The sequence below is a fragment of the Xyrauchen texanus genome, chromosome 6 (genome assembly GCF_025860055.1).
Source record: "Xyrauchen texanus isolate HMW12.3.18 chromosome 6, RBS_HiC_50CHRs, whole genome shotgun sequence".
Taxonomy (NCBI): Eukaryota; Metazoa; Chordata; class Actinopteri; order Cypriniformes; family Catostomidae; genus Xyrauchen; species Xyrauchen texanus.
The window spans coordinates 29479703-29503854 of record NC_068281.1 but is presented as its reverse complement, the minus strand read 5'-3'; the positions used below and the strand labels follow the sequence as shown (position 1 = coordinate 29503854).

The window sequence follows — 24152 nt, the reverse complement described above, 5'->3', positions numbered from 1 at the left end:
CAAATGGCAAAAAAGAAACAGCTTTCTCTAGAAACTTGTCAGTCAATCATTGTTTTGAGGAATGAATGCTATACAATGCTTGAAATTGGCAAAAATGTAAGATTTTATACTAAGGTGTACACAACATTCTTCAAAGACAAATGACAACTGGCTCTAACAAGGACAGAAAAAGAGTGGAAGGCCAGATGTACAACTAAAAGAGGCTAAGTATATCAGAGCTTCTAGGTTGAGAAATAGACGCCTTGAATACCCTCAGCTGACAATGAATTCTACCTGCTCAACACCAGCTACATGTACAACAGTAAAGACAAGACTCAGGGGTGCAGGCCTTATGGGAAGAACTGCAAAGAAAAAGATACTTTTGAAACAGAAAAACAAAAAGAAATGGTTAGAGTGGGCAAAAAACACAGACATTGGACAACAGATATTTGGAAAAGAGTGTTATGGATCTTAACCCCATTGAGCATTTGTGGGATCAACTAGACTGTAAGATGTGTGAGAAGTGCCTGACAAAACAGCCACATCTATGGCAAGTTTTACAGGAAGCGTGGGGTGAAATGTCACCTGAGTATCTGGACAAACTGACAGCTAGAATTCCAAGGATCTGCAAAGCTGTCATTGATGCATGTGGAGGATTTTTTGATGAGAACTTTGAAGTAGTTTAAGAAGGTCTGCAATAGTTTTTCTAATTGCAATAGAAATTTTTCATGTTATTAATGTCCTGACTACACATTATGATCAGTTGAATGCCATGTTGGTGAATAAAAGTACCAAATTCTTTCCATAAGAGCAAAATCTGTACATTATTCCTAACTTTTGTCCACCATTGTAAACTTTTCTTTTAATTTAGAAAACACAGCTTCTGCCGAGGACCAATAAAACTTGGTACGGGTTGAGGTGAGATCAGTCAGGGGTTTTCTAATGAAATGTCGATAAAAATTAGTGTTCCCCAGAAACCTCTGCAAAACTTTGTGGGAGTCTGGGGTTGGCCAATCAGAATTCACGTTGAACTTAACCTGGTCTTGGTGCACTTCCTCGGATGAGATGATGAACCCCAAGAACAGAACAGATTGCACATGAAAAGCACACTTCTCCACCTTAACGAACAGTTGGTTGTCTAGCAGTTGCTGACCCACCTGACATGCTGGACATGGTCCTTGATATTCTGAGAGAAGATCGGAATATCGTCAAGATAAACAAAAATTTATCAACCATGTCTCGAAGCACGTCATTCACGAACCCCTGGAAGACAGCGGGGGTGTTGACCAATCCAAACAGCATGACCGAATATTCAAAGTGCCCCCATGGGTGTTAAAAGCTTTATTCCACTCATCCCCCTTCCTGATCCAAATCTGGTGATAAGCATTTCATAGTAAAAGACGGACGCCCCCTGCAAGATTTCAAAAGCTGAAGACTCTCTTCTGGTGATAAGCATGTCCTCCCGATCTGCATGGGCTCCGTTTTGGGTAACTGCTCCAAAGTCAAAGCTAAGGGGAGAGGGAATTTGCAAAAGGCAAAATTTTCTTCTGTGCATCCAGACTGCAAGCTGAATGTACAGCAAAACCCCAAAACAAACACAAAAAAATTCAATCGAAGCTGCAAACCCCAGTTCTGCTACATGATGGCACCATCGCATCCTCGGTGAGCAGGAGCTGCAGTGACACTCTCGCTATCAAAGCGCAGAGCTGGGTTTTAACTACGATAATATGGGGTTATCGACTGCAATTCACTGTGAAACCACATCATTTCAACAGTGTTAATGTCAACAGCGGAGAGGGAATCAGCTCAGATTTTAAAGGAAGAAATGGCCTCTTTATTGAGCAATACAGGTGGAGGAGAGCCGATAGGGGTTTTACTCCCAGTATTTTGTTATCCTAAAAAAAGGGGGAGGCCTCCGCCCCATTCTGGCTTTGTGAAACCTCAACAAATTCCTCAGAATATACAAATTCAAAATGCTCATGCTCGGAGTGCTGTCTCACTCAATTCGTCCCACAGACTGGTTCATATCATTGGATCTCAAGGAAGCATATTTCCATACAGAAATGTATCCAGCTCACAGGAAATTCCTGAGGTTTTGCTGAATGCGGATGCTGAGAAAGAGTAATCATCACCTTACACATGTGTGAGATTTTATAGACTGGATGTTACAGATCCTTCAATGGTTCACATGGTCCTTAGAGTGAATAAGTATGATACTGATGTATAAGCACGCTCATACATGCTCAGTTTTAATATGTTAAATTATCTTATTCCATAACTATTCCTTTATGGCAATTTAGTTTGGAGATTTTTCATATAATATTTGAGTCAGTCTGAATGAATGTTTGAAAGAGACCATAAGTTTACGTATGTAACCCAGGTTCTCTGATAACAGGAGTGAGGTATCTCACCACACTTAACTCTTTGCAGCAGCACAGGGAAGAGATATGCTGAGAAAGACGTAAAGGCAGGTGACAGTGGTTTATATCAGGAAGGTGGGCTTCCTGGTCACTGCAGTGACTTGTCTGTCATTGGACAGACATGGTGTTAAAAAATTGCTTCCATGGTTTCATGTACAAGTCATTTAGACATAGTGAGATACCTCACTCCTGTTATCAGAGAACCAGGGTTACAAACATAACATAACATTTTGTTGCTTTAAAAATGTTAAAAATGTAAACGTGGAACTGTTGTAATGAACATGTAATGAACCACACACAGTAATACCATTTTGCAAAAATATCACATTAGTCAGAATTTTCATGAGATCAAGCTGGTTATAATTGTACATCAGGATATGTGAAACACATTTCAATGGACATCATATTTTAATTCCACATTCACTCTGTACCCTGCATATTCAACCACAAAAATTTTATAAGTTAAATATTTGTATAAAAATAGGGATGTGACCCCAGCATAATCATTTTCAACAAAAAAAGTAACAAGGAGGACAAACGAGGAACCGACAACATTTTCACACACTTGAAAATAGAAGTGAAAAATAGCACATATCGACATTGCTCTCAAAGGTGTTGCATCAGATGGCAGCAACATTGTCCACAGCTTTTTATGTTTGCCGACTTTTCATTGTCATGTGATCTCAGCATAAGTGATGGGAGTCTGAAAATCAAACAAAATGCAGTTTAAAAATCTATAAAAAATACTTGCCATAGTCCAGTTGCTTAGTCCAATATGTTATCCTGGGACAAGACATAACAGTAAGACCTTTTTTTTTTTGCCGTTTCTGTAGGAGAATTAACACAGGCAACTGAATATAAGTTGCTTTTATACCTCTCCATACCACTGCATCACAAGCTAAAGACCTGACACACACTACTCTAAGCCTGTTGGAATAAGTAATAACTACCTTAAAGATAAATGGTGCAACCTTGAAATAGCCTAGTGTGGTGTGAGTGCTAGCCATGCATTGCAGGTGCGTATGTCTTGGGCATATGGGTAATCATGATGAACTGCTTCACAGAGCCCCTGGACTTACCCTTATCCAAAATGAAACCTGGAAAGTAATTTTAAACTATTAATCAAAGATGGGCAGAACTCCAATTACTTATAAGCTGATTCCAAGGCATAATAGAGTTTAAAGGAGACAATATCTGAAATCAGAATATGGGGGCACAACCTAAAGGGAACTTGCTACCTGTTGAATATTGTATGGCAGTCCTGCTGAACAATGTTGCTGAACAATGAAATTATCTACATGTATTGCTGATCTGTGGGTCACTAGGAGCAGTTTCCACACCTTTTGGCCAATTCATTTCCATTACATTTTTATTAATGGATAATGGTTTTTATGTCATATTATGGACATTGCACTCAAGAAAAAAAAATTTAGATGGCAAACTTTTCAGGGTTTCCCATAGATTTGGACCAATTATTTTGCATGAATTTTTCCATTACTTTTTCAGTTGTTCATGATTACTGGGTAAGTTAGCTTAGCATAACTAGAAAAATATATATTTACTGAAAAATAGGAACCCTGTAGGTAAAACAGCAGTTTCATAATTAGTTCTCAGAGATGTCCAATCTTTGACATTCAACTGTATGCTCATATTAAGGATGGCAAGTGAGAAGGACATACTTTTTTAACACATTATGTCCAGTACATTTAAGAACAGCAACATTCTTGTTATTATTACTCATTTCCAGTGATTTTGTTTGCTTTCAATTCAATACTTACAGTATAGGAAACAACTATAGTAGAATAATGATTATGAAAAAATCATCTGAAAACACCATAGTTTTAGATCAAAAGCAGGATTTAGATACACACTCCAGTTGTATCTGTCTGCTTTCTCTGAGACTAGAAGACAAGCCCACTGACTAACTCTGATCTCTTGTGACAAAGATACAAGAAATACTGGCCCGGGGCAGAAGCAGTCAAATGAACATACAGAAAAGAAATAATGGGATTTACAAGGGAAAGTCATATAACATTCTTCCAAACATAATATTCAGAGTCCAAAGACTTTTCAATGTAATGTCTGTCATCAATAGTCTTTATTTTTTCAGCAAAGAACTTAAATGAAGGGGGAATTGAGTTTAGTATTCAAAAGAGAAACAAAAAGGAAAGCACTGTTTCCTAACGGCTGTTATTCATCATCAATTCAGACCTTCTGGATCTGGGTAATCATAATTTCTAAGCCCTTTTACCAACACACGGTTCATGACCATATAAGTAAAAAGGCAATCTGAAAGAAAAAATGCATACGATGACCCAAATAAGGCTGACAAATTGTTTTGCAAATCATTTAAGTGTGGATGAATGATCTTGTAGGAAACAAATGTAAGAAGCCCATCTAAATTATACTAGTCTACTACAGAATGTATTACATTTTGTAGTGCGAAAACATGTTAAATAGGGCTAAAATATCTAATCAAATTAATTATATAATATCATTTATTAATGAATTATAATTATATGATAATTATATGATAAAAGCCAGTAATGTAAAAAAATTTACAAATTACAATATTGTGGCAGAAGTCTAAAGCATAGAATAGATTTTTAAAAAAGTACCTTTAGAAGTCAATAAATTGTTTTGTTTATTTTAGAATAGATTATAATTTTAACAGTCCGTGTCCACTTTTCTTAAATGTTAGTCTAAGTGCAGGCATTAAGAGAATTGCATTTTAGAACTCTGTAAATGTGTCTCAAGCAGCCTGCATTCTGTTACATTGAGCAGTGTGAACAGCTCCTTGTTCATTCTGTGCTCCCTACTATCTGTAAGAGTGGTTTGTGTGGTGCTTTGCCTGTAGTAGCAGCTGGGGTTAGACAGACTGTAGATCCGCAAAAACGTGCTTCATGCTTGAATTGCTCCAATGGTAGAACAGTTCATTTTTATGAATTCAAAATTCTATGAAAAGCTTTTGAAATTGATGACTTGGACCAAACAATAAAGAAAAGTAGCCAATAAGTGCCCAACATAGATGGGAACTCCTTCAATACTGTTTAAAAAGTAGCCCAGGGTGATTCCTGAAGAAGTTGGTTGAGAAAATGTCAAGAGTACATGTCTGCAAATTCTAGGCAAAGGGTGACTACTTTGAAGATGCTAAAATATAACACAGTATTGATTTATTTTGTTTAGTCACAACATAATTCCCATAGTTCCATTTATGTTATTCCATAGTTTTGATGAATTTACTGTTATTCTAAACTGTGAAGAAAAAAATAAATAATAAATAATAAGTGTTTCAAAACTTTTGACAGGTAGTGTACATATTATATGTACAATTATATAAAAATTTTTTTTATCACATTACTTGTTTTCTAACTAATCGCACTAAATTGAAAGCCATAATGTCTTATGCCCGTTGATGGTGAACTGGTAACTTTCTAGAATTAGGCATTTTATTTTAGTAGGTTAACTATATGAAAAAAGCTCATTATGTAATAACTCTCATTTCCATGAAGGCTTGTGGTGAATACCTGGGAGGCTATGTACTTCTCCATAGTGTGTTCCATCCTCGGCTGAGTGATCATGGAACCATTGGACAAACTCTCATCTGGCGGTATCTCACCCAGTAAGGGCTTTCCTTTGAAATGTTTCACCACACACACCACCTAACACAACAGCACCCGCAGGAAAAACAAAAGAGAAGATGGAAAGATTACACCTCTGAAAGGCTTTTTGTACAACACATTGAAATTTCAAGCTTTTCACAAGCTATAAATTATGGTTTATGTAAGCCTCAAAAGGGCAAAGATGCTCGCATGACTTGTTGCCCAAAATAAAAAGGCTCTGTGCTCTTTCAGGAGAGAAGAAGCATGTTAGTCCATGTCCTGGAGGAGATTCATCCATTATTGAAAAAAAAGAGGATTTTCAATGAGACAATATGGACAATACTCTGCAAGTCTGCACTATAGAGCAAAGGAGGATTTCAAAATGTGGACATCTCAGGGCATATTCCAACCCTGAAGTGCTCTGTTTAACTAAACAGAAGCAGGAATACATTTTTCTGTGCTGTGTATGCTCGCTTTACTATTTTTCCATCATATAGCAGTGGTTATCAACTGGTGGCTTTCAATTCTGTTCTAATTGAATTGGAAAAATAAAATGCAACTAACCACATAATCGAGCATAATTAAGCAAAATAAACAGGCACTTCTTTTTTCCCAATATCAACTGTTAAAAGGGAGAAAACACTTCTGTGAATCCAATCCCATGACTCTATGGCATTTTTCAGTAAATACATCTGTCCCTTGGTAGAAACAAATTTGTCAATCTTGGTTAATATTAATTTATAAATATAATTTTTTATAAATTATTTTAAGATTTTTTTTTTTTTGTTGTTGCTGTTGAATTTTGCACAATAAACAACTTTGGTGCTACAGCAAATCCAACAAAAGCACTGCTATATAGTTTATAGAGCTATAGTACAAAACATACCTATAGAAGGCCTAATGGCCATTTGCAAGAGCACTACACCACACATTCACACTGCAATGTTCTTCACTACAGTCAATTTGCATTCAGTTACCTTTCTGATAATGTGATGTTTCAGGAAACTGCATGATTTGATATGATCATGAGTTTAGTGTCTATATCAACCTTCCTCCCCACACCCCATCCCCCCTAACTGCAGAAATAGGTCAGTGCATACTGTATCTGCCTCATGATTACAGCACCACAGAACATAAAGCATCCAAGCTTCCACAAACCGATAGCTCTCTCAAATGCTGTTCTACTAATGTGAAGCAAGCGAGCATGAACCCATCCTATCTGACCTTTTTCTATAGCTCACAATGGGTTTCCTATCTTTGACTGTACACGTTCCACACAACAGCGTACACAGCACAGTAAAAACGATTGTGTTGAATTACAGAGGAAGCCTCAGATATGTACTGTACGTGAAGGTTCCCCTTAGTTCAAATTAGCTAAGCCAACTGCTAATGCCCTGTGCTACTGCTGCCAATGGTATGGATAGTTGTGACTCAGACTAACTCATTTGTAGGTGTTTAGTGGCAGGTCTGTCAGAGTAAAATGTAGGCTATAGACTGAGGTTTATCAGTTGATTACCAGGGAGCTAGTGCTAATCATTCAAGATTGCTTAGATAAACTGTTTGGAGTATCACATTAGAGTAATGTATGTTACATAATCTGATTACATTTTGGAACTGACAGCATCTTTTAAAAGGAAGTTTAAATGCATCTTTACAATTAAGGTGGCACCAAGGCAACTCAGTAACTTTTGGGAGGATTGCCTCCCAATTCTCAGAAAAAAAAAACTACTTGATTTTCACTAAGGCTAATGTAGTACTGCAGACGCTCCCAAAGATGCAACATAGCAATATGGTCATTCTTATAGTGTGTTCAAACTTGTGGTTTGGTTCTCTTGGTCCGGACCAAAAAAGAAAATGATACATTTAGTCTTAGTTTGCTTAGCGTTCACACTGGACACGTTTACACCAAACATAAAGATACAAAACAAAAGGCATAAGGATAAGGTCACAGGGCCACCCTATTCAGGGGGTCTCGGTCTACTTGTTTGGTGCGCACCAAGGTTCGGATGGCAGCTTTCACAATTGTTCAAATGAACAGAGCAATAGCACCAGAGTTCATTTTAATCTAATCAAACATGCCAAGTGTGAACACACCCTTAAAGGAATAGTTCACCCAAAAATGAAAAGTTGCTAATAGTTTACTCACCCTCAGGCCATCCAAAAGTTTCTTTCTTCATCAAAATGGAATTGAATATTTAACAACATTAGTTAACATGAACTAACAATGAACAATTCTTATTAGGCAAGGCAAGGCAAGTTTATTTATACTGCACATTTCATACACAATAGTAATTCAAAGTGCTTTACATAGAAGAGAATAAAATAAGAATTAAAACAAAAATATGCATTTATTAATCTTAGTTAATGTTAACATACTAATACATTTTTAAAATCTAAAGTTGTATTTATTAGTTAATGCACTATGAACTAACACAAACTAACATTTAACAATTGTGTTTTTATTAACTATCATTTACAAAGATAAATAAATGCTGTCATAAATATATTGTTCATTGTTTGTTCATTATACTTAATGCATTTACTAATGTTAACAAATGGAACATTATTGTAAAATGTTATCAAATTTCTCAATATTTGGTATGTCCCCGTTTGATGACATTCTGAACTCAAGCTGGAATGAAAGATGAGCAATACCTGATGATATTTGTTCTCGCAACATGATTTGAGATTTGATTCAAACAAAGCAAGGAAATCTGTTTGTACAAAGGAATAATCCTTACATTTGCTTACATTTGATTGGTGACATAGTCCATTTTCAGGTTTACGATAAATTAAGAAAAAACACTTCCAAGGATTTCAATGTGGTCTCAGACTTCTGGACCTCATTGTACATATGTCTTCTATAAAGCACTTTGTTTGGTGCTATATATTAATAAAGTTCTCTTACGAGAGGTTCTCTCGTATTGCGTAAGCTAGCTTACGCTACGGGAAAGATTCATCTTTTCTGAGATATTGAAGCCAAAAAATTATCCTTAATTTTTGTATCCATTGTCAACGCAGTGCGGCAGCTGCAGACCTTGAGCGAGCTAGCTAGCGAGCTCATAGGTTGCTCTGCGGCAACTGCTGCAGCCTATAGACGAGCTTGGGCGAACTCGCATCCAATGAGAGGCGTCCGCGCGCTCACTGCATCAAAGCCCGCCAAAATGGGCGTGACTAGAGTGCATATAAGCGTAGTTCGTAGGCTGGAACCCTGATTTTCATCTCTTCAGCGAAGCTCTCCGCATCGCTGACCTGGAAGCCGCGTCGCCGTTCGAGGGGCATCTAGCAAGCGTGGACAGCGCTAGAAGAAGCCGGCCGTCTCAGCCACCTTCAGCCATCCTGCGAGCTACGCCATCCGACGACGTATCCTTTTATTCAGCAAGCTAGTTCTCGCGAACTATTCACAAAAGAGTACAAGCGTCTTTTTCAAGATGCCTCGCTCCACTTGCGCCTCATGTCGCGCCCTTCTCAGCACAGGAGACCGCCACATCATCTGCGCTCTCTGCCTGGGACTGGGGCATGCAGAGCTCGCCCTCACTGAGGGCGGATCGCGATTCTGCGAGGAGCTACCGATGTCGACCCTGCGGGCTCGACTCGAAGCGGTCAAAGCAGAAACCGCCGCGCCGCCTTACCCTCAGCAGCGCAGGAAGAAGCGCCGCTCACAAAGGCTGCGGAAACTGTGGTTGAAGCGACTGCCTCGCCGAGCCTCTCCCTCGAGCATCGCTTCCACCCTCCCGCCCCGGGGCCAGCGCAGTTGCCGCCGGCGGCCGCACTGCTGCCATCTCGGATGACGAGCGGAGGATAAGGGCCGCTGTTCCATCATGGCTTCGGACAGCGAGGAGTGGACAGGCTCCCAAGCCTCCTCCTCAGCCCAGGAATCCAGCAGGACCAGCGCCGGGTCGAAGGGGAGTTAACACGCCTCCTCACACAGGCCGTCGACCGCCTCGGGCTCAGTGGTCACCGCCCCTGAGCAGGCACCCAACAGACTCGGCGGCTGCTTTCTTCAAAGCCATCGCCGCTCTACACCCGCGGCCCGGGCCGCTCCCTTCCTGCCGGAATTACATACGGAGCTTGCAAAGTGCGTGGAGCGTTCCTTTTTCAGCCAGGACCCGTTCACACGTCTCCACCTCTCTCGCGTCGGTGGGCGGCGCCACTGAGAGAGGCTACTCCTCCATCCCCGGTCGAGGACTTCGGTAGCAGCACACCTTTGTCCGCCCTCCGCGAGATGGCGTTCCAAGCCTGTGCTCCGTCTAAGGCCTGCAGAGCGACTTCCGCCTATGTTGGCGCGCCTATTCCGCCGCCCGGCCAAGCCGTATCTGCTCTGCACTCAATGGCCGTTTTACAGATCCTACAAGCAGACCTTCTTCGGGAGTGGGATGAGAAAGGCAGGCACCCAGAGGCTGTTACTGATCTCTGGCGCGACAGACCTGCGCCCTTCAGCTACCAAAGCTGCAGCCCAAGCTCTAGGGAAGTGCATGGCCTCGCTGACTGTGACCGAGAGACACTTATGGCTAACACTAGCCGACATGGGAGAAGCAGAGCGCTCCACGTTCCTCAACGCACCGCTCTCTCCAACCGGTCTCTTCGGCTCCGCGGTGAGTGGCATTGTTGACCGCTTCTCAGAAGTCCAGAAAGCCACCCAAGCCATGAACCTCTTCCTGCGGCGTCGCTAAGCTCCTCTGCAGGCCGCTCACGTGATCAGCCTCCTGCACGAGCCTCTTCACAGCGCCCAGTTCAACAATCTCCAGACTTCTCAGCGTCGACAGGGCGGCCGCCCTCGATCGCGCTCAGACAGCCGCCGCAGACCGCCGCCCCCGCGGGCCTCGATCTAAGGTAACGCTGAAACCGAGCAGCCGAAGTCTTCCTAACTGTGTTGAACAAACAACGGCTCAGTCCGCCGCGGCGGACCACCGTCAAAGCTTTGCCCCTGTCAGTACCCTTCTCTCAGGCTACTACAGTGGTGAATTTAGCAGCCAACAAGCCGGTGACACTGCCCGCTTGCCTGCACTCAAGCGCCGTTTTCACGGCGACCCAATTAAATCTTGTAAAGAGCAAACATGTCTTATGTGTAGAAAAAGTGCCCACAACCCAGTGTTAGCCCCTACACACAAGCATAACACATCCGATGCACCTATCAGAGCACGCTCTCATAAAGCGATTACTGAACAGCTCGAGCGTCAGAGTCAATGAAAGCGCCCACAAATGCGTCTGCGCGCCCATTCTCTGCCGGCTCTGTCACCACGACCAGCCCTATGTGTAGAAAATGTGCCCACAATCCAGTGTTCACTTCTGCACACAAGCACTGCATGTCTCGTGTCCCCACCAGAGCACGCTCACATAAAGCGATTACTGAACCGCTCGGCGCTAGAGTCAATAAATGCGCCCACAAATGCGTCGCGTGCGCCCATTCTCTGCCCGCTCTGTTACACGGCCAGCAACCATTCCTCTGTGTGTAAGTCCCGTGCTTGCGCATCACGTAACAGATGTGACTCTTTCCCCATTCATTCCAATCGGAAGTCACTCACAAAACAGCCTGTTCATGCTGTCTGCGAGCAATCATGCATGAACACACTAAACGCAGCTCACACATTTTGTTCAGCGCTCTGTGTGCGGCAATCAGAGCGAATTGGCCATTCACCCTCTAGCGTTACGCTTCAAAGCGTGGGAAGCTATTCAGGGATATCCAAATGGGTGTTAAGCACAATACAACAGGGCTATTTGCTACAGTTCGATCGCCGCCCCTCGCTTCAGAGCGGCTCGAAACCACTGTGAACACGGAAGCAGCGTGCTTGCTTCGTTCAGAAATAGCAAGCCTTCTGTGCAAAAGGGCCATAGAAAAAGTGCCACCCTCTCTGAGCGAGTCGGGGCTTTACAGCCGTTATTTTCTTGTTCCCAAGAAAGACGGCGGCCTCAGACCCATATTAGATCTCAGGGTTTTGAACAAGGTGCTTGCAAAAGACCGTTCAAAATGCTTACAATCAGGAAACTCCTCACGCATGTGCGCCAGAGGACTGGTTTATTTCTCTCGATCTGAAAGATGCATACTTTCAGATTCAGATAAATCCCGTCACAGGCCATTCTTGAGATTCAGCCGGCGGCCAGGTTTATCAATACACCGTCCTTCCGTTCGGCCTGTCCTTAGCACCCGTACTTTCATGAAGTGCATGGATGCGGCGCTCGCACCCCTGCGGAGTCAGGGTTTGCGAATTCTGAACTATTTGGACGACTGGCTGATTATGGCTCAGTCACATATGGAGCTTCTGTCTCACAGAGCAGTTCTCCTCAGCCATCTGAACAGTTTGGGTCTTGCAGTCAATTGGACCAAGAGCTCACTACAGCCCAGTCAGACCATTTCCTTCCTGGGAATAGAACTAGACTCCGTGGCAATGACGGCTCGCTTATCTACACAGCGCGTGCGCCGTGTTCAGCGACTAGCCGCATCTTTTCAGATGAACAGCCTCACGCCTCTGAAGAAATTCCAGAGAGTGCTAGGTTACATGGCCTCAGCCGCAGCAGTACTTCAGCTGGGTTTACTGCACATGCGCCCGCTTCAGCATTGGCTAAACACCAGCGTCTCGCCGGGCTTGGGCCACAGGCCGCCAGCCCATCAAGGTGACTCAGACCTGCATATCAGCTCTGCAGCCCTGGACAGTGGCCGAATGGTATCAGCGGGGAGTGACAATGGGAGCTGTATCTCGCCGAAAAGTCATCTCGACAGGCGCGTCCAACACGGGTTGGGGCGCGGTCTCGCGAGGGCTCTCCGGTTTTCGGCCTATGGTCAGTTCAGGAAAAGCTCCTTCACATAAATTGTCTGGAAATGATAGCGGTCGATGCGCGCTCGTGCGCTTTCTCCCGGTCATTCAGGGTCACCACGTCCTGGTCCGTTCGGACAACAGATCTGTGGTATCCTACCTAAACCGTCAGGGCGGTGTCAGATCCAGGAACCTCTTCCATCTGACGAAACGCATACTGAGTTGGTCCCAGTGCCACCTGCGCTCGCTGAGGGCGACGCGCGTGCCAGGCCACCTGAACGACGGCCCGGACAGACTGTCCAGAGACAATATTCCCCAGGGGAATGGTCCCTGCACGCTCAAACAGTCCAGGCGTTATGGCACCTATTCGGCAGAGCAGAGATAGACCTCTTTGCGTCCAAAGAGAACTCTCACTGCCCAATATTTTTCTCGAGCGAGGGCAGCTGGCCCAGGACTGGCCCAGGCGCCCGCTTTACGCCTTCCCTCCCGTCTCGCTATTGCCACAGGTAATGCAGAGGATCAGGAAGCGGCGTCACTCGGTGCTCCTCATAGCCCGCGTTGGGAGAATCAGACATGGTTCCCGGAGCTTACGCAGCTGTCACTGACAGCGCCGTGGCCCATCCCAGTGAGAGCAGATCTCCTCTCTCAAGCTCGCGGCACAATCTGGCATCCCCACCCAGAGCTGGGGCTGCATGCGTGGGTGATCAGCGACTACCCGTCGCTCTGCCAGAATGAGTAATAAACCATCATACACGCTAGAGCCCCTTCCACGAGAAGACTCTATGCGTCAAAATGGTCTGTGTTCTCAAAATGGTGCACCAACAGAGACCTGGACCCACGGACATGTGGGGTGTCGTCGCTGCTCGTATTTCTACATGAGCTGCTGGATAAGGGCAGATCCCCATCCACGCTCAAAGTGTATGTGGCGGCCGTTGCGGCGTTCACTGAACCCCTGCACGGCCAGTCATGGGGTAAAAACGAGCTGGTCATCCGCTTCCTCAGGGGAGCTAGAAGGATGAACCCCGCGCCCCCATCGGTTCCTATCTGGGATGTTTCTATAGTTCTCGAAACTATGAAAGCCCCCTTTCGAACCACTTCAATCCGTGGATTTGAAATACCTTTCACTCAAAACCGTTTTTCTGACTGCCCTGTCATCAGTCAAGCGTGTGGGAGACCTTCACGCGCTGTCTGTCAGCGCTGCGTGTCTTGAGTTTGGACCAAGTGACTCCAAGGTCATTTTAAAGCCTAGACACGGCTATGTTCCCAAGGTGATCGGTACTCCTTTCAGAGCACAGGTCATTTCCCTATCGGCGCTGCCAGCACCGGATAGCGAACGCGACGCCAATCTCCTTTGCCCGGTCAGAGCACTGAGATTGTATACTGCGCGCTCCGCTGCTTTCAGACGCTCCGAGCAGCTTTTCGTTTCGTTCGAGGGCGCACCAAAGGTCTCGCCGCCTCGAAACAGACACTATCTAGATGGATAGTGGACGCTATTGCTGCTGCATATGCGTCAAAAGACCTGCCATGCCCGTTGGGCATTAGGGCTCACTCCACTAGAGGCATGGCATCCTCGTGGGCATGGTCCAGCGGAATTTCCATTCACGACATATGTGTGGCAGCGGGATGGACTTCCCCTCCACCTTTGTCAGATTTTACAATATGGAAGTGCCCGCTCTGCAGGCAAAACTACTAGCGGTTTAATACGCTACAGCTCCCCTGGTGAGCTGCACTGATGGGACACATTCCACACAGACCGGCACCGCCGCTCTGTCGTTCCCGTCCTACTATGTGCTTATGTATTACACAATCAATGACCCGCATTCTTGCTGGCCAAATATTATTTCCCCACTCATAAGGGCTCCCCGGGTCCCCCTTAACTCCCCGGGTCTCATACAGTGGATGCTTGGCGCGCACGGCGTTGACAATGGGTTCCCGTAGCGTAAGCTAGCTTACGCAATACGAGAGAACCTCTCGTAAGAGAACGTATCGGTTACCTAACGTAACCTCGGTTCTCTCTAGATGAGGGAGCAGTATTGCGTAGCCGACGTGCTTCGCGCCACGAGCGACTTTTCGCTTCAGTCAATGAAAACCAGGGTTCCAGCCTACGAACTACGCTTATATGCACTCTAGTCACGCCCATTTTGCCGGGCTTTGATGCAGTGAGCGCGCGGACGCCTCTCATTGGATGCGAGTTCGCCCAAGCTCGTCTATAGGCTGCAGCAGTTGCCGCAGAGCAACCTATGAGCTCGCTAGCTAGCTCGCTCAAGGTCTGCAGCTGCCGCACTGCGTTGACAATCGATACAAAAATGGCTTCAATATCTCAGAAAAGATTAATCTTTCCCGTAGCGTAAGCTAGCTTACGCAATACTCGTTCCCTCATCTAGAGAGAACCGAGGTTACGTTAGGTAACCGATACGTTTTACCTACTTACTGTAAAGATTTGTGGTCATTCTTAATTATAATGTTGTCTTCATTGACATTAGTTAATGCATTATGCATCATGAATTTACAATGTCTTTTTACAGCATTTATTCTTCTTGGTTAATGTTAATTTATAAAAAAAAAATTGTTTGTTTGTTTTTTTGCTACTTTTAGTTAATATTGTATAACTAATGTTAAGATAAATTAGCTTATGTAAAAATATACGTTAACTAAGATGAATAAATGCTGTAATAGAATTGTTCATTGTTAGTTCATGTTAGCTATTGCTTTAATGTTAATGAATACAAACTTACTGTAACTTGTTACCAGATTTTTTTTTTGGTATTTCAATGTGTTATGCTGACTTCATGGGGACTTAGCTTTGTGTATTTCATGTTTTAAAACCTTTAATTAACCTTGGGTCACATCTTTAATCAACCACAAAAAGCATGGCTTAATAATATGAACTGATATCAACAAGGATATTAAATACATTTGCATTTGGAAATTGACTCTGTGGGGTTAAGTCTGTGTTATGTTTGTGTTTTCAGATGTGACCATACCATAAAGACAGCAACGGCTCCTCCGATGATGAAGCCAGTGATGACATCAAACCAGTGGTTGCGATACTCCACCACGCGATTAATCCCTGTTAGGATGGCCAGACACATGAGCCCCAGAGAGATCACAGGCTTGGCCAGCCGTGTCCCTTTGGCCTTCACTGAGCATGTGATGTACATCTGAGGAAGCACAGAGCACTCTGTAATACATCTTCATCCAAACCTCTGTGTAAATGCTTTTCATAGCTAATTTATTCCCTGCTCACGTGCGGGCATGTTTGTCTGAGTACATGGGGTACATATATGTTGGCTGAAATGTGCTTGTGGGTGTGTGTGTGTGTGTGTGTGTGTGTGTGTGTGTGTGTGTGTGTGTGTGTGTGTGTGTGTGTGTGTGTGTGAAACATAAGAGATTCATTATGCAAACATTGAATGTCTAATGCATGACACATTAAATAAATTGGTTACACATTACATTAAGTATATTCACACTGATGTATTAGATATCATGAACTAATATTTACAACAATCTTTTACATCATGCATGTATTAATCTTGGTTCATGTCATTTATAAATATTTAGTTCACGTTGAAATTAACAGTAACCTTGATTTATTAATGCTGTAAAAGCATTTTTCATTGTTAGTTCATGCTAGCAACTATGACTAATATTAATGCACACAACATTATGTAAAGTGTTACCAGTACATTTATATGGTTCATAAACATAATTTCCTTTATCCAAGAGCTGAGTGACTGGAAGGGTGGCATTTAAGGCTATACTGGGTGTGAAGAGAACCTCTGTTGTCATTGCTTTTGTCCTTTCTATTCCCCACTACAGCTTGAGTCAAGCCTTAGGGTAAAGAGGGAAGGTGGAAGGGAAGAAATGAGAGAGGTGGGTAGTATGGGGTGGCCAACATCCATCTCAATGTGAGAGGTTGATCAAGTACAACTCTCTAAGCAGAAGCACCAGGGGCATTCAGACAGACTTCCTATCCATTATCTATTCCACCAAGCGACCCTGTTTACACATTTTGGGAGATGGACAGCACTAAACACAGGTGTTAATGGAGTTCAAAACATTTTGTGATCCGACCACTCAAACCACATGCAAAGCATGTGACCACATTGCATTTGTAGTGTAAATGCTAATCCATGAAGGAATGCCAAGTCACAAATCAATCATTGTGCAAAGTATTTTTTAAACTTGTTTGCATGTGGCTTTAAAAGAAAATTACTGTCTGATCGAAAATCTGGAAGCATACACATACATACACACATTTCAAATAATCTTAAATATACAGCATGCAGATTATTTACATTAGGACAAAAGTATCTGCTAAATTAATAAATGTAGATCATGTGAAGCACAGACGTATTAAATTAATTCAATACAGCTTCTTGACTAAAATAAACAAGAATTCTGCTATGTGGAAACATTAAAATCCAAGTATTTCTCATGGCAGCAGTGTGCTGACTTTTCTGTCATATTCTATGCTGTCCAGAATTAAAGATCCAACGAGGGGTCACAGGAGACACATTAGATATGCATATAAATTTCAGATGTACAGTAAATGCCACTTGTGATAGGATCACCCAAGATGGATGTTACGGTATTATTAATTACCAGGTGTAAAAAATAAATAAAAAATACTGTTCCATAAAACAGTTTAATTTGACTGTTCCGTAACATGAGGAAGCAATGCTGTAAACCCAAAATTGACAATAAAAATACTGACTTTAACAACTTAACAGCTCAAATAAAACACAAATCTTAACAGAAGAATGAATGTAGATGCTTTTATAAAATTATAAGCATCACATTTCTGCCTTTAAAACCCTCAAAAATTAGCACCATTCACTTCCATTATAAGCAAATCACTGTAACCTCGATTTTTGCTTATACTTTTTTATGAAAAGGAGAGATAAGTCTAAATAATTGTTGTGGTAATCAACATTGTCACAAAACTTGTCATTTGAGCTTCACTTGTATTGAACATGGAATATTCCTTTAAGATTCAATCACAGGTAAATCCGGGTAATTTGGTGACAGAGTAGCCCATAGGCATGTTTGATATATTGATTCTCCTCCAACTCTATACGTCTGTGGCATTTGGATATTACAGATGAAAGTTATTCTGTCAACTGGGAAGTTATTAATTGGAATATTGTTAGAGGAACCATCAAATGTATCTCTTAGAAGGCTAATTTGTAAGTCCTACCATCTGCCTTCAGGCTGTTTGTGTTGAAATGTGTATGGTGCAGCAGAAATGGTCCTGTAGTTTTTGGACTTCAAGAATAAATGGAAGAAGCTTTTTTTATCTTTAGATTGGTACCATTTAAATAAATAAATATGTTATGAACCTATATACCTGAAACATTACTATAGTTTGGATCAAAAAGCATTCTCCAAAACTGGTGGATAATCTAGGACTTGAAGGAGTTTTTAAGGAAATCCTTTAGTATCTTAAACTCAGGTGCATTTTTTGGCTTTCACACCCAATTAATTTATTTTTTAAAAAGCTCACTTTACACACAGTGGAATAATTGCACAAAAAAACCCTACTAAATTATATATATATATTTATATAGTATACTGTATATATAATATACTATAGTTTTGGCTATATTTGGTTACAGTCATTTGTCCAACAATTGTTTACAGACAGTTTGTTTTTAAGTGACTATATCACAATTCCAGTGGGTCTGAAGTTTGCATACACTAGTTAACTGTGCCTTTTAGCAGCTTGGAAAATTCCAGAAAAAGATGTGAAGCCTTTACACAATTAGCCAATTAGCTTCTGATAGGAGGTGTACTGAATTTGAGGTGTACCCGTGGATGTATTTTAAGGCCTAACTTCAAACTCAGTGCCTCCATAAGTTGGGATCAATTTCCAAATGCCCAAAGGTACCACGTTCATCTGTACAAACAATAGTACGCAAGTATAACACCATGGGACCACGCAGCCCTCATACCGCTCAGGAAGGAGACACATTCTGTCTCATAGAGATGAACGTAGTTTGGTGCGAAAAGTGCAGATCAATCCCAGAACAACAGCAAAGGACTTTGTGAAGATGCTGGAGGAAACAGGTAAACAAGTATCTATATCCACAGTAAAATGAGTCCAATATTGAAATAACCTGAAAGGATGCCCAGCATGGAAGAAGCCACTGCTCCAAAACCACCATAAAAAGTCAGTTTGCATGTGCACATGGGGACAAAGACCATTCATTTTGGAGAAATGTCTTCTGGTCTAATGAAGCCTTATGGCTATAATGACCATTGTTATGTTTGGAGGAAAAAGGGTGAAGAACACCATCCCAACCGTGAAGCATGGGGGTGGCAGCATCATGTTGTGGGGGTGCTTTGCTGCAGGAGGGACTGTTGCATTTCACAAAATAGATGGCATCATACAGAAGGAAAATTATGTGGATATATTGAAGCAAGATCTAAAGACATCAGCCAGAAAGTTAAAGCTTGGTTGCAAATGGGTCTTCCAAATGGACAATGACCCCAAGCATACCTCCAACGTTGTGGCACAATGGCTTAAGGACAACAAAATCAAGTTTTTGAAATGCATTTTTACCGGTGCAGCCAATATTCAGTTTGGCCTTATGGTGGCTGGGACTCTACAGCTCTTGCTCTCTGCCCTTGTTTTGGTTGACTGTGATGAGTGTATATCCTAAGTTGACTGATGCTGCCGTAAAATGACTCCTTCCATTCGCCTCAACTTTTCTGTGCGAGGCCGGGTTTTCAAAATTGCCATCAAATTGAAAACAAAGTAACAAAGAGAACCCCTGCACTAATATAAATGCCCTCTTCACATGTGAAATTAGTAACAGCACTTTTCTGTGTTTACTTGTGGACTGCAGGTTTGCTGTCAGGTCCAGTTTCACTGCGAGTAAAAATTTTTGGAATAAATGAAACTCTTTTTTTTAATCTGATTTCTCATGATATGATCCCTTTAATATTAAACTCTCAACAGTAAATGACTAGAAAGCATATAACCCTTACAACTACATTAATTCTATGAATTTAACCACAACTGATTTTGCATAAAGCTTCCACAAACACAGTGCAACTGGTGCTAAACAAAGCTCTGTTTAGTCATAGAAAATGTGATCCCTTTTAAACCATTTTGGACAACAGTTTTAGCTGACTCGAAGTTAAACATTTATTAATTACAATTCACGAAGGTCTAGAACAACCTAAGAGAAGCTTGTTCATGATTTCATGTTTTCTGGTGAGAACTTGTGCTATTTGTGAAGGTTAAGAGTGAGCATGACAGTTGCATTCTGGGAGAAAAAATCCCATTTTATTTATTTCAAAGACGAATAAATTTTGAACAATAACTTTTAAACCTTTAAAGACAGACATACTGTGAGCATAGCGTTTGTTAACCAAAGGTATATGCTTTTGTTGAAGCCATCAATTCATGTTACTTTATCTTATTTATTTTTTTAAATCCTATTTAATAGCGGAATTTCTGATGAAGAACTGTGCTACCCATGATCCTGAATGGAAATAACCCACTAATCAAAGAATCGCAGCGAACAAATCATGCTAAAATAGTGCTGCAGCATCTGCCCACTCGCATTAGGTAATGCTAATGATGCAATCCTGTCTGTCTCCCTACAATCTCAATCTAGTATGTTTGCAAATATCTAAATATATATAAAAGTATATTGATTCAATAAATACAATCTAAACTTTTAAAAAACGGTTTTATATTTTTCATTGGTTTTAATTTAATTAAAAATGCTTCATGGGATTTAAGTAAATGCCCTCATGAAAGACAGTAAGTACTGGCTTAGTTAGTGGAGAACAGCATGAGCTTCCACAAGCGCTGTCTCCGCGGTAATGCGCTCAACAATCTACATGATAAAGTGTGCGGATTGATGGTCTCAGACGCAGAGGCAACTGAGATTCGTCCTCCGCCACCTGGATTAAGGCAAGTCACTATGCCATCACAAGGACTTATTGTGAATTGGGCATTCCAAATTGGGGAGAAAAAAATGTACTTCTAGAAGGCCTTGACCAGGACATATCCTAAAGACCACACCCACCAAGAACAAATAAATATGATTGGCTGATGAATCTGACAATCTGACTTTAGATGCCTATTCACAGCATAGTTGCGGGATCTGAAGAAATTTTGAAGGCTTAACGTGGTGGAGCTCAGACTCACATGCTGCTTCGGCTAATAAGTTTGGCGTCGAGCAAGCGATTTGTGAAACAGCCATCAAGCTTTGCTTGTAAGCTTCAAGGAATAAATTCTGATTGAACTTTTTTCCCTATTCGATTTAGAAATGAAAAGTGATTGAAAATACATAGACAAAAAGATGAATGAGAATGAAAAGATGAAAAAATATATATATATTAGGCATGTTAGGCCAGCAGAGAAAGCTTTGTTTGCCCTGAGAATTTACCACTGGTTTAGCTTAGAACTCTTTAATGAAGGACTTTATGAAAAGCCTAAGGATATAATTAATGAAATTGTTTTGTTTTTTTAAACTTACGTAAAATCATAGAAGACTTGAAATATGAAGCATGTGTCACATAGACTACTTTTATGACACCATTGGGTCCTTTTTTTAAGCATTGAAGTGAGTTACTTTCAACTGACATTCTACTGAAATGAACAAATTGGACATTCTATAAAATTCAACCTTTTGTGTTCAGCAGAAGAAATAAAGTCCTACAAGTTGGAATGACATGAGTGTGAGTTAAAGATTACAAAAAAATGTAAAGTAAAATGGTGACAGATGAGTACAACAACTATCCAACCCTTCCAGGGATTTAAGCTACAGTACACTACACCACCACTTGTCACATTCTTTTGCATATATTTAGGGTTTACTTACAGCAACATACAGAGCAGCATAAACACTGATGGCTGCCTCTTTGGATGGGAAGGATTTGCGAGCACGCAGAATGTCATCCTCATTGCCTGTGCAGGCTTCCTGTTGGTTGATGAAGCGCACCACCTGTTGGCACCCCAGTGCAGTGTAGTTGGGCTTGCAAACCGTCAGGAAGTATGGAGACAGATTTCCTGTTACCACCTGCCCAGCATTGACAAATATGTCAGTGGCAAAGAGGCCAAAGGCATATATACCTGGAGGAACAAAGACATTAAGGAGGATTGCTGAGTAACGACATTGTTTAATCGAATCTCAAACTAGGTTTTATTTTTTTATAACTTTTTTATTAGTAGGAACACATCTTTATATGATGTGTATCACATAAACATTTCATGGCCAAAAGTAGGGGACACCAGAACACCACACCCATATACAGTATGCTTGTGTAAAGGATTAATGGAAATGAGGAGTGAGAACAGGCTTGACAATATAAATAATAGTTTAATATCTAACTGAACCAAAAAGACAAACACACACACAGGTGCCGGACAGCTGTCTGTAAATCTCTCCCTCTCTCTCTGTCGCAGTGTCGTCTTCTGTCAGCCTTTATCCCTCTCAAGGGCTAATTAGCCTGATTAGGGGCCTGGTGTGCGGATTTGTGACCCAGCCCTGCCCTCTGCCCTGCCACAGCTAGATTAACATTAACAGCTTCAAATCTTCTGAGAAGGCTTTCATCTAGAAGCAAGTCTATGGCTTTGAAAGATTGCTCCCATTCGGATAGAAGTGCAACAGTAAGGCCACTGATGTTGGCTCGCAGTCTGTGTTCAACTTCATCCCAAAGGTGTTTAACAGGGTTCAGGTCAGGGCTTTGTGCAGGCCAATCAAGTTTTACCATACCGGAGTAAATCATTTCTTTATGGACCTCACTTTGTGCACAGGGGCATTGTCATTCAGGAAAAGAAACGAGCCCTCCCCAAACGGTTGCCACAAAGTTGAAAGCACACGTTTCTCTAGAATGTCATTGTGTGCCACTGCATTATGATTTGTCTTCACTGAAGTTACTGGCATAGCCAAACCATTTCATTAGAAGGGGATCTCCACATGCAGCACATTTGCCATGTTGTGTATAACATTCTCACAAAAGCAGTGATTTAAAGAGTACTCTAGTGTTTTGTTTAGTTTTTTCTGCCTCCAATGCCTATTCATTGAAACACTAAACAAATCCAGAAAACTTAAAGCTCACTGATGCCAAAATGTAAACACATCATACACCATTGCTCTAGGCCAGTGGTTCCCAAACTTTTTACAGTGGCGTAGCCCTTCAAACATTCAACATCCTTTCATGTACCCCCTCTCGAATGCATAGATAAAATTCGGCATTAAAAATAGCATTGCTTTTTTTATGTCACATCTAAAACTGTTGGCAAGTTTGAGCTAATTTGGTGAAAAAACATCATGCAACAATGTAAAAACAGGTCTCTAGAGTGCGAGAAAATGTGATTGAAAATGACTGCGTGTGAATACGGAAAATTATTTGGTGCTGCTTATACCAGCAGTATCAAAACTCCCTATGCATCTAACCTTAAATACATATTACGTTTTAAACTGCGAGAAAAAAAACAACACTAAAATCGTCGACAACTGTCATGTGCGTATTTGGTAAAACATTGAAGTATGTTACTCGCTATCACTAAGCTACGTCACCTAGCACTGTGCTGGGCAGACAAAAAAGATACTTGTGTGACTCACGACGCATGAGTAGATGTGTTTTTTTAACCGCAAAACATCGGGTTATTTCATAGCATATTTTTCTGACCTTTATGACACAACCATTTTGGTATTTCTACACTAGAGGGCACACAAAAAAAATTTGCCAGTGAGAAATACAACAACTAGGTTTGAATGTTATTTTTAGACTGCAATGAAATTGAAAGAACGGTAAACCTCACGTACCTCCAGGGGTACACATACCCCAGTTTGGGAAACACTGCTCTAGGCAACTGGCAGCTCATCCAGTCTACAGTACATCTTTCATAAAGCCACAATATTTGGCAAAAAAGCACAGTAGCAGTACTGAAATCCTAATGTAAGCGTGGGAAGCTTTGTCACTTTGAATGTTCTCTATAAACAGAGTTAGGAGAAGCAGCAGACTGAAACTTGTTTACAATTAGTGCTAACACTGTCCTTTTACTCACAACACTCCTCCATCTCCCCCCATGTTAACAGTATTATTCATTCTGCTTCAGAGGAGTCCATTTTTACCAGAAACTTAATGTGGCATAGCACTGAATCTCTTTTGATATGTTTACCACTGGAAAAGAGTGTTCTCACGACAAACTTTTTAATATATGGCTCGTAAAATCACATGATTGCACACATAAATGAGCAGCGAGAGTAGCAACATAACAGTCATCCTAGTGAATTTACTGTGCTTGAATAATGGAGAATCTATGAAACATTTCTTAACACCAACTGAATCAGTAAAATTACAGGTTTTCTTGAAGGGTACTGTTTCAGGCTGAATTCGTGAAGGGTTCATGCTAAGGACATTGCAGCAAA

At 41.7% G+C, this 24152-nt stretch overlaps 1 protein-coding gene across 1 annotated transcript in view; it reads right to left on the bottom strand.

Annotated features, from left to right (window-relative positions):
• Nucleotides 1-3040: 3040 nt before the first annotated feature.
• Nucleotides 3041-24152, bottom strand: part of LOC127644682 (phospholipid phosphatase-related protein type 5-like) — a 39862-nt gene continuing 18750 nt past the window's right edge. The window contains exons 4-7 of the mRNA XM_052127994.1: nucleotides 21597-21847; nucleotides 15738-15914; nucleotides 5927-6061; nucleotides 3041-3102 (exon numbers count right to left, since the gene is read on the bottom strand). Coding sequence (XP_051983954.1) covers nucleotides 3073-3102; nucleotides 5927-6061; nucleotides 15738-15914; nucleotides 21597-21847 — 593 coding nt within the window. The 3' untranslated portion in view covers nucleotides 3041-3072. The remainder of the gene's footprint in view (nucleotides 3103-5926; nucleotides 6062-15737; nucleotides 15915-21596; nucleotides 21848-24152) is intronic.